Raw genomic sequence first — 11,553 nt, 5'->3', positions numbered from 1 at the left:
GGCGAGGGAGAGGGAGCTTGATATAGAGCACATTAGGAAGAGGAAGGTAGGAGATAGGCATGTTATTGGAGCTTCAGGGAAGAAACCCGATGGACCCAACACTGAAGGGCCAACAGGGTCGGGGACGCCGCAAGAAGTGTGGCAAGACCCATGAGGGGGTCTGTATATTGGGATCACCGGGATGCTACAAGTGCGGAAAGCTCAGACACTTCGGCAGAGATTGTACTGCCCATACTCCCACTTTTCAGACATCAGAACCGATTTCCTTCCACTGCAATTAGAAGGTCCATAAAAATGCCGATTGCCCGAGATTGACTACAATAGTAGCGCCAGTGGCGGCGCCAACTTCAACGACCTTGCGGCTTACGGATGGCCGACAGAGCAAGACAAATACTCCGGTGGTAAGGAGCCAAGCTGAAGGGTCATGAAAATGGTTTGGGCTAGGCTTAGCATGTGATTTGTTTTGGTTTTATGTCTGTAATTGCACTTTTTGTCAGTTTATGTTTTGAAGGGTTCGATGCTTTAGAGTTTACGACTAGTATTTGAGTTGTATCTGACGATTCAAGTGTTTAATCGTATGCAAGCTCAATTCATTCATCTTATTCGTGTTATTCTTGTCTTGTGATTGTTTGATTATCAGTGACAGATCCAGATTCGGAGCTAACACGAGCCTTCAAGTTGACCTCTGAGGAGGTGTGTACCGTACCCGATGTGGTGACAGGTATGTTTTCTTCTCCCTAGCTCTTATTATATGTTGTTATGATGTTTATGTATATGTTTCATGTGTTGTTAGGATCGTTCCATGTGAACGGCATCCTAGTACAAGTGTTGTTTGACTCAGGGGCTACCCAATCATTTGTCTCTCTTGCCCTTAGCAAGAGGTTCTCTGAGTCATCGAGCATGTTGAATTGCCCTTTAGTAGTCGATATTTATAACGACCGATCAGTGCGAGCATCAGAGGTTTTTATAGATTGTGTTCTGAGGTTGTATGAGGAGTGCTACCTGGTGGACTTGGTTCCCATTCCGTTGCGTGGGAACAAGGTTATTATAGGCATGGATTGGTTGAGCCCGAATAGGGCAGTGATCGATTGTGTGCATCAGTTGGTCTGGATCAGGATCCCAAGTGGGGGAGATCTAGTGATTCAGGGTGAGAGTTCATACCGTGGACCAGCTTTATGTTCAGCAGCAAGGGCAAGGCGCTATCTTCAGCAGGGATCCACATGGTATGTCACCTATGTCATGGATACCCGGAAGGCGGGTAAGGCAAAGGTAAGTGATGTACCAGTGGTGCGAGAGTACGCATATTCCTGGAGGAGTTGTACGCATATTCCTGGAGGAGCTGCATGGGATACCTCCAGAGAGACAGGTAGAGTTCAGGATCGACATGGTCCCTGGTGTGGCTCAGATAACCAAGCCACCATATCGGCTAGCTCCTCATGAGATGCATGAGTTGTCTACACAGCTGCAAGAGCTGTTAGAAAAAGGGGTTCATTAGACCGAGCAGTTCACCATGGGGAGCCATGATCCTATTTGTGAAGAAGAAGGATTTATCGTATCAGATGTGCATAGACTACCGGGAGCTGAACAAGGTAACGGTGAAGAAACATTACCCACTCCCGAGGATTGACGATCTCTTTGACCAGCTTCAGGGGGCATCTTGGTTTTCCAAGATATATTTACATTCAGGCTACCATCATATGAGGTTCAAAGATGAGAATGTACAGAAGACCATGTTCCGAACTCACTATGGTCACTACGAGTTCGTGGTGATGCCCTTCGGGTCGGTGTGTGATAATTTTTATTGAAGATATCTTGGTTTACTCCAATACGCAAGAGAAACATGAGGAGCACCTGTGAGAGGTTTTAGATACCCTAAGGAGGGAGAGCTTGTATGCCAAGTTCTCCAAGTGTGAGTTCTGGTTGAGTGAGGTGCAGTTTCTTGGGCACCTTGTCAACCAGAACGGTATTTTGGTCGACCCGGCCAAAGTGGAGGTCGTGATGAGATGGGAGGTTCTGAAATCTCCATGTGAGATTCAGAGTTTCCTAGGATTGGCAGTCTACCACCGAAGTGCGAATGGTAGTGACTCCGCTGTTGGAGCAGATCCGAGAGGCGCAGGTCAATGGACTGAAGGAAGAGTGTCAGATGTGCGAGCGGATTATAGACCAGGTGGCCTTGTTTGACTATGACAGCCGTGGGTTGATGACCCTGCATAAGAGGGTCAGGGTGTCATACTGGGGTGGAGTGCGACATATTTTGATGGATGAGGCCCACAAATCCAGGTTTTCTATTCATCGCAGGGCGACGAAGATGTACAGAGATCTTCGTCCTGATTATTGGTGGCCCTGCATGAAGCGGTATGTAACCTGGTACGTCGAGAGGTGTCTGACCTCCAGGAAGGTCAAGGCAGAGCACCATCATCCTCACAGCAAGAAGAAACCATTGGATATCCCTATGTGGAAAAGGGAAGATATTACTATGGATTTCATCACGAAACTTCCTAGGACCGCATGGGGAGTGGATTCATATGGGTCATCATGGATCGGTCGACCAAGAGTGCCCATTTTCTACCAATCCAGGATAGCATTTCGGCCGAGAAGCTAGCCAACATCTACATTCGGGAGGTAGTAGCCTGACACGAAGTGACAATCTCCGTGATTTCTGACAGAGACATGCATTTCACTTCCAGTTTCTGGAACAATTTTCATGACGAGTTGGGTACTCGCCTGCATTTTAGCACTGCTTTTCACCTGCAGACGGATGGTCAGAGCGAGCAGACCATTTAGACATTGGAGCATATACTGCGGGCTTGTGTTCTAGACTTTGGTGGTAGCTGGGATACCTACCTTCCATTGGAAGAGTTTTCCTACAACAATAGCTATCATGCGACTATTGACCGTCCTCCCTTTGAGATGTTATATGGGAGGAAGTGCAGGACCCCAATTTGTTGGGGTGAGGTTGGGCAGAGAGTCATGGGGAGTACCGCAGTGGTACTCAAGACGACAGAGAGGATCAAGCAGGTCCAGAGTAGGCTTCAGACTACTCAGAGTCGGTAGAAAAGTTATTCCGACAAGAGCCGTTCAGACCTGGAGTTCTAGGTCGGGGATATGGTCCTCCTGAAGGTTTCACCTTGGAAGGCTGTCATCCGGTTTAGGAAGCGGGGAAAATAGGGCCCCAGATACATCGTTCCTTTCATGGTTACAAACTGGGTGGGCAAGGTAGCGTATAGGATGGATCTTCCAGCCGAGCTTAGCTAGATTCATAGTACCTTTCACGTCTCCCAGCTGTGGAAATGCCTAGTAGATGAGTTTGCAGTGGTGCCTCTGGAGGATATTCAGGTGGATGATAGCCTGAACTACATTGAGCGACCAATAGCTATCCTCGACAGGAAGTCGAAGAATTTAAGGAACAAGAGGGTCGAGCTTGTGAAGGTGCAATGTCATCACTGCAAGGGCTCTGAATAGACTTGGGAGCCAGAGGACGGGATGAGAGAGCACTACCCCGAGCTTTTTCCGGATGCAACATTCGACTTTGAGGACGAAGTTTGAAATAAATGGGGGAGAGTTGTAACACCCGGTTCCTGGTATGTATTCAAATTTAATTAATTGTAAGTTTTTACACTGGGACTTGGCGAGTTGGAGGCCCAACTCGTCAAGTAGACTAGACTCCTGGACGCGGGTTTTAAGTAACCTACACAGATGTTTTGGAGAGCCCGAATCGGTGAGTAGGACTGTCTGGATGGAACCCTAATATTTCGGGTTTGCACCCTATTTAAACACCATATCTTGTCCCAACCCAGCCTCCATCGTCCATCCCAGTCCATAAAATCCCTAACTCGAAACCCTAATCATCTATTGAGTGTTCTTGAGCTTTTGGTGCCATTTGTGTGTATTTGAAGTTTGAGAAGGAAAAATAAGCTTGAGAGATCAAGAGGAAGCAAGAAGATCTAGAGGTTTTGGCACATTTTCAACTCATTTGAGGTATAAAGCTAAAACCTTTACCATCTATGTCTTAGATCTCTAGTTAGGGTTCATTTCTACCTTTTCTAAGCCTTAAAAGTGCCATATTCGGGATTTTGTGGTCATAAAGGGGTATGACTTAAGATCTGGAACTGTTGAGGGTTCCTATGGCATAAAGGTGCCAACTTTATTGCCATAAGAGCCCCATGCATCTTGTAGACTCCATTTTAGGGCCATTTGAGCCAAATACCCCATGCATGAACGTCAAGTTTGTAACTTTAGGCGTATTATAGACCCTAGGAGGCTAGATCTATCTTTTGGATGCGTTAAACTCGACTAAAATCAACTGTATGGACATGAACTTTGGGGGAATCAACGAGTCATTAATGAGACTCGACGAGTCAGGGTATGGTTCCGTAACCCTTTTCTACTTTGATTAAACTGGTTAAGTCTAGAAGAGGACTCAACAAGATAGATGTGAAACTGGACCTGGAAATCATGGAACTCAACGAGTTCAAGAACAGAACTCGGTCAACTCAAGGCATGTCCCAATTGCATGAATGCGTACTTGACGAATTCATAAGGAACTCGGCGAGTTCAGTGCTAAATGTGTCTTCTTGCATGAAGAAGGACTTGACGAGTTCAAGGATGAACTCGTCAAGCTAGTTGTTGATGGTCCTGACTTTGTATGAAATAGAACCCGACGAGTGTGTGCAAGACCTGGCGAGTAGGTTAGACCCACTAGTAAGAGTTATAGTAAAGATAATTGTATTTGTGATAGTTATCTGGTATGTTGCTACCTGTTACAATTATGTGCTAGTATGCTATGATGTTATGTGATATCTGATAGGAGGGGTAGGTTAGACCCCATTATCGGTTGAAAGGACCGAAGGGATAGTTAGTACCCAATTATGTTAGACAGTTTATGACATATGTGCTATGATATTATGTGGTAGTGGTGAGGGTGAAATAGTCCCCGGATACCGGTCGAAAGGACCAAAGGGGTAGGCCAGCACCCTGATATGCTAGGAAAGATACCGTTCCACATGACCGAAGGGGAGGCCAGCACCCTGATATGCTAGGCAAGGTACCGGTCGACAGGACTGAAGGGGTAGTTAGTGCCCAGTTATGCTATGCATTATGTGTTATGTATGGTGTGTGGTATGATGGGGGAACTCATTAAGCTTCGTGTTTACGGTTTTCAGTTTTGTTTTCAGGTACCTCTACATCGAAGGGGAATGAGCTGGCACAGTAGTAGTGCATCACACACACACACATGATTTCCGCATTTGAGATCCATGAGATTGTACTCTGACATTATTGTTATTCCACGATATGTTTTATGATATATGACTTATGAGATTATGGGTTGATATGATATAGATGATGTTTTCAGTAAATGATTTTATAAGTTGCTCAATTAAAAATGAAATTTTTGGCCATGAATTTTGGGATGTTACAATATATATATATATATATATATATATATATATATATATATATACACACTCTCTCTCTATCTCTCTCCCTCTCTCTCTAAAAAACCATTTAATATATTATATATTATATGTTACAAAACTCTTGACTTATAATAGTTAACTAGTTGAAAACTAAAGAGTTGTAGTATTAAAGTAATATTTAGGTTTTTTAACAAGTTGTTAGTGATTAGAAGTTAAATTCACAAACTTAGTTAATTCGCTTACATCCGGGTTTGAACCCACGACCTTCAATCTAAGATGCTTCCACCTCTAAGAAATAAGTGAGTCCCACATTGGCTATTAAAGTAATATTTACTACAATATAAAATACCTTTTGATACGTAGTAGTTGGATGACAAATTAAAAAGTTGCAATAAACTACTATAAGTCATGTCATAATATCAAACTTTATTATAATACTTATGATTTATGATAACAATCATTATTAAAATGCAATGGAAAGGTCGTTAGAGTTTCATATACATGAGGTTCAAATATTTTGACATCAATTATGAAACTAAGAAAACAATCCAAATACCTTTTAAGCTTTTAAAATTTTACTATCATATCGATGTTTAGTTCTTCTATCATATTTTATAATTCAAAACGTTTCTTTCAATCTGAGTAACCAAGCATAAAATAATCTTTTTATATAGGAAAAGTATTTCAATTACTCATATAATTATTTAGCATAAGTTGAAAATATGAAAGTTTCAAATGAATATGGTTCAAGATAGATGATTTATCTTGAACCATATTGATATGGATAGTTTCCTTTATATTTATATATATATATATATATATATATATATATATATATATATATATATATATATATATATATATATATATAAAAGAACCATGATAGGAACCTTCAAAACCAACCATTTAAAGTATTAAACTATGAATATTCTATTGAAATATGTAACAATATTTATAGTTTAATGTATAAACCATGTTAAAGTATTATTTTTAATAAAGAATTAACGGTACGAGACCCGACCAAACCGAATACTTGTAAAATAGAAAATCGAACCGTTTTGTATACTCAGTTTGGTTTTTCCATTTAGTTTACTTACCTTTACCCGAAATCGAACCAAACCAAGACCAAACCATATTGGACTGAAATCAAAAACTTATGAAATAGAAAATCGAAAACCAAACTTTTTTCTTACGCCAGTTATAAATACATAATATATATATTTTTCCATAATGCATACACCTGCATATACACACTCAACATAAAGTTGCTTAATTGTTTTATAATTTCTATTTTTGTAGGAAACACTTGATGCTTTTAATCCTTTTACCAGATATTGGAATGACATATATTCTTGATTCTTTAATGAATCGTAGTCATATCAATAACTACCCCTTACCTCCATTATTGATACAGTTTTCCCGAAGAAATATGTAAGGTCCCAAAAAATAAGATCCAAAAATTTCGTTTTTGATTTAAATAAAACATTAATCCGAACATTGTCATACAACCCCAAAAGATCAAAGTATGTCACTACATCAAAACATATCAGAGTAAATCTCAAAATGCGGAAAAATGTGGTGTGTGCTATGCAATCATCCCAAGCTCTTCCCTTTTGATCCCGAAGTACCTAAAACATAAACTGAAAACCATAAGGAGAAAGCTTAGTGAGTTCCCCAAAATACCACATACCATACATATACAAACACATAATGGGCCCTGCCTAATGAGTGTACCGGGCCCCTCACACACTCGCATAACGGCCCCCTCCTACTGAGTATAACGGGCCTCGCCCAAACTCACATATCGGGCCCCACCCACTAAGTATAACGGGCCCCGCCCAAACTCGCATAATGGGGCTTGTCCAACATACAAATCATATAAGCATATACACATACAAGAGTCACAAAAACATCTAGTATCCAAGCATAACTGATCATGGGTCGACATTCGTGCCTTAGACCCGCTAGACATGGCGAGGGAAAGTCACCTCACACTGCTGAATCTCACAGAAAAGTCTTTGGCTGCTGAATTGTTAAATAACACCCCATTAATAATTGGATCCCGACTCACACTAAGAGTCCAGACTAAGTAAAAGACATTTTTACCCTTTCCCTAACTTGGCCCAAGGTCAAGGCACAATCCAATTGAACAAAGACCCAAATTCCAAAATAATCACCTAAAGCCCAAATATGACCTAATTTTCCAAATTGGGCCCAAACCCCTTTATGGGCCTTCAGCCAAAAGTCTAATGAATATCGTCAGCCCAAAACAAAATCCCAAGGCCCAACATGATCCAAAAAGATTCCAGTCCTCATCACGTCACGACCCAACCTTGAGTCACGTCGTGACCTACTCCGGACAAAATAGACGGGATGACCAACTTCCTCACGACGCAATGATCCTAAATCTCATGTCGTGAGATCTGAACAGACCAACTTAAAACATTAAGCTCTTAATCCCTATAACCATGACTAAGGACTTTCTAGGGGGTCTCCCTTTACCCAAAAGATGGTAAAAATCAAGGCTTTTCAGACATACATGTCCAATACATGACTCAAACTCTTACTAGACCAAAAGTGGAGAAAATAAGATCTAGACTCAAGCTTGGAGTCTCAAACTACACCAAAACTCAGATCCAATGCTTATGTTGAAGAGAATGAGTCAATAATCCATAAAGTTGCCAACTTTATAGACCCCATGCAAAGCAATCCCACTCAAACATTCAAAAAGAAGCTTATAACTTAGATCTAGAATGAAATAGGTAGAAAGGTCCAAGCTTGATGACATACAATGCTCCAAAAGCTCCAAGAGATAGCAAGGTGGAAGCCAAAAAGCAAAAGGTTTGCTCAACCAAAGTCTTCTTCCACGTCAAGTAGCTAAAAAAACCACCAATGAATGCTTCAAAGATCTCAAAAATGCTTAAAAGCTTCAAGAAGGTCGAGATTAGGGTTTTCTATAGGCTTAGAGGGTGAGAGAGGTTGAGGATGGATAACCCTAGCCTTTCATTCACTTAAATACTAGAAAATTAAGGTTTTGGGTTTTCTAAAGGCTTAAAGGGTGAGAGGTGCTAATATTTTAATGATGCGTTGAAGGTTTAATGGTGCGAAGTCAATTAATGTGCATTTTTTGCTTAATAGTACGTAATTATTTAATGGTGCGAAATATTTTTGATGTGGGTTAGTCGTAATTGGTGTCGTGTATAGATCTTTAAGAATATGTTTATTGGTGTGGTTATTTTATGTTTTGGTTTGGTTAAAGAAACCGCATCATTTAAATATTGGTATTTAATGATGCGTAATTTGTTGGTGCGGAAAATTACCCACTAATCAAACAATTTAATTGCATCAACAAATATGTTTTGTACTAGCGACATATACCGTTTCAATTCAATTTTTTCCCTTCCATATGCTCTCCCTATGTAATATTGTAAATGGTTGGTTCTCACAATTACGAATTTCTTTTTTGGGGTTGATATTTAATATATTTATAAAATCTCAATGTAATTATAAACCATTCAAAAACTAAGTAAAAACATTTTTAGTTTACAACATAATATTATATATACCAGTATGTTCGTATGTACCACATGAAATATGTATGTTCTTTATTTCTATTACATTATTAGTATATGTATTTGCCGTTAAAAATCCTAACAAATTCATGAGAATTGCATAAGGAAAACTTGCCTTTACCTTCTTTTTTTTTTTTCTTATTCTTGTTTAAATCATTAGAAAAAAATAGAGTGCAAGTATAAGCAAAACGAGTTTGAACCAAAAAAGAAACAGAAACTTCCATTCATTCACAATCACATAAAAAAACTTCAAAGTCCAAAGTCCAAAGTCCCTCTGACAACATACCAACAACCAAACCACCACATCCCACCATTCACAAACCTCTCTCCTTATTTATTCAAACCCTAATTAAACTTCTCCCTAAATTATATACCTCATGACTTAGGCATCCACAGTCTCACCAGAATCAACAGCAGCAAGAATCATCTCTGGATGAACACTTCCCACACTTGTCCCATCCAAAGCATTCGGAAGCCCTAAAGCCCTCAAAGCCAAATGAGCAGCCTTCTGTCCAGATATCATCATAGCCCCGAACGTCGGCCCCTGTTCATATACACCATTTCCACAATCATTTTCAAGAAAAAAAAAAAGATGGATTATATTTTATAAATATAAGTAATCGATTTTAATTAATTACCATTCTTGGAGATCCATCGATCTCTGCAACTTCCATTCCTGTAACAATCATACCAGGAACAATCTCTCTAGTCAACTTCACAATCGCATCTTCAGCAGCGTTCATGTCAAGAGCCTTCATCCCAGGAACACTCTCAATCAATCCAACGCTTCGGAGCCTTTTCACTCCTGTAGCACCCATGGGTCCATCGTGTCCACATGAACTCACAACGACTTTAGCCTCCATTACATTTGGGTCCATGCAGGATTGTGTGTCGTGGTTCATTGCGACTAAAGCCCAGTTTGTTACAACGCCACTGACTCTACCTCCCTTGATGATTAAGTCCTCGGCTGCTACTGCGTTGAAGAGCTTCACGTTTGGCCTGGCTAAGAGCTTGCTCATGATGGTGGAGGTGAAGAGAGCCGCGTGCTTGATGACTACGTAGTCTTCTTGCTCGTCGTACTCTATTTCAAGCTCGTCGAGGAAGAGGTGTGCAGGCTTGCGGACGACCATGGCGGAGAAGAGTTGACCTCCGAGCCATGCTCCACCTCCGGGGCTCACAGATTGCTCGATGATGGCGACCTGTAATTATATATTCAGAGTTGTATAATTTTATATACGGCAGTATCCTAAATTAAATAATTTTGATACGCAGATCTTATTTTAGTAAGAAATAATGACATGATAAAGACATCCATGTAACCTTCGAAAATCAGAGCATCAGGTGTATAAACCTCGAAGCAATAAACAACAAAAAAAATCATCCACAAGAAAACAAAAAGAATTTTTTTTTGCTTCAAATTAAAATATGAATCGGTTGAATCGGAGTTGAATAAATGATTATTTGATATGCATAACATCAGATCGAGCATAAATATCAACAAACGGAATGGAAATGAACTTTTGTGCTGAATCCATAAAATTCGGAACAAAAGAACACCGAATCTGCTAGAAAAGGAACAGCATGTAATAGATCAAACATGCAGATGTTAAATATAGAGAAACGCCTGTAAAAAAGGTAAGGTACCTGAACGTCAGGGTTTTTGCTAAGCTCATAAGCACAGGAGAGACCAGCGGAGCCAGCGCCGACTACAACGACATCGGTATCGGCATAGGTAATCATATCAGTCATGTACCTTCTCGTCATTTCACGAGACACGATCGCTTCCTTGATCGGACTAAAGGTGAAGGATCCGAGATCATACGGGGTAGCAGACATGGTGATCGGTGTGTTCTTTCTTTGGTTAGATTTGATTGGTTGGATCCGCGTCGGAGAAGCCACCGGAACGCCATGGAACGATGATTGGTCCAGGAAAGAGGTCCTGGTCTTTGTGGAGACAGACGAGGCAAAGGTGGTAGCCATGGACGCCATTGTTTCAGAGCTTGAAAGGTTTGTATGAAGAAGGCGAGTGAAGTGTGTCTTAAGCGGTGGTTGAGTACTTGAGTTATATAGCGATAGAAAGGTAGTAAAATACTGAAATATCTCGAGGGGCACGTGAGGGTGTGGAGGAGGGATAGGGTGTGAAGGGTGTAGAATTAGTTATGGTGGGGCTGTTTTCTGTAATGTGTGGGCCATTGTGTCTTTTCTTAAAATTTTTAACTTTCAATATGTTAGAGGGCTGGACCACTAAATTTTCTTTTTTGAGCACTAAGTTGCCCAACTTTTAAATGGGCCCTTTTTAAATAGTTTTATCATTGTCAAACACTTTATTACAAAATACAATATATTATTTTAAAGGGCCCTATTTTAAATTCAAAATATCTAACAACATTATGTAAGTTGTGTCTGGACCAGTGTACCGATTTGGTTGACCCAGACCCGAGAACCCAGACCCGTTAATGGAAAACCCGATTTTAAAGGGACTAGTCCTGGTCAGTTAGTTTAGGCCCGGTTTTGCTAAAAATAAAACCGTCATTAGTCATCTTTTTGTTTCTTTGTGAAAATTG

The 11,553-nt window shown here is 40.5% G+C and overlaps 1 protein-coding gene across 1 annotated transcript; it reads right to left on the bottom strand.

Moving 5' to 3' along the window:
• Positions 1–9,182: 9,182 nt before the first annotated feature.
• On the bottom strand, positions 9,183–11,044 carry LOC145004190 (thiamine thiazole synthase, chloroplastic-like). The gene is made up of 3 exons (XM_078963079.1): positions 10,634–11,044; positions 9,628–10,188; positions 9,183–9,533 (listed from the first exon to the last, which is right to left on the bottom strand). The coding sequence occupies exons 1-3, from the start codon at positions 10,976–10,978 to the stop codon at positions 9,372–9,374; spliced, it is 1,068 nt and encodes a 355-aa protein (XP_078819205.1). The 5' UTR covers positions 10,979–11,044; the 3' UTR covers positions 9,183–9,371.
• Positions 11,045–11,553: the final 509 nt, after the last annotated feature.

This window comes from Lactuca saligna, chromosome 7 (assembly GCF_052625555.1).
Source record: "Lactuca saligna cultivar CGN05327 chromosome 7, ASM5262555v1, whole genome shotgun sequence".
Lineage (NCBI taxonomy): Eukaryota > Viridiplantae > Streptophyta > Magnoliopsida > Asterales > Asteraceae > Lactuca > Lactuca saligna.
The sequence above is the reverse complement of the archived record's forward strand: the minus strand, read 5'-3'. Positions and strand labels throughout refer to the sequence as shown.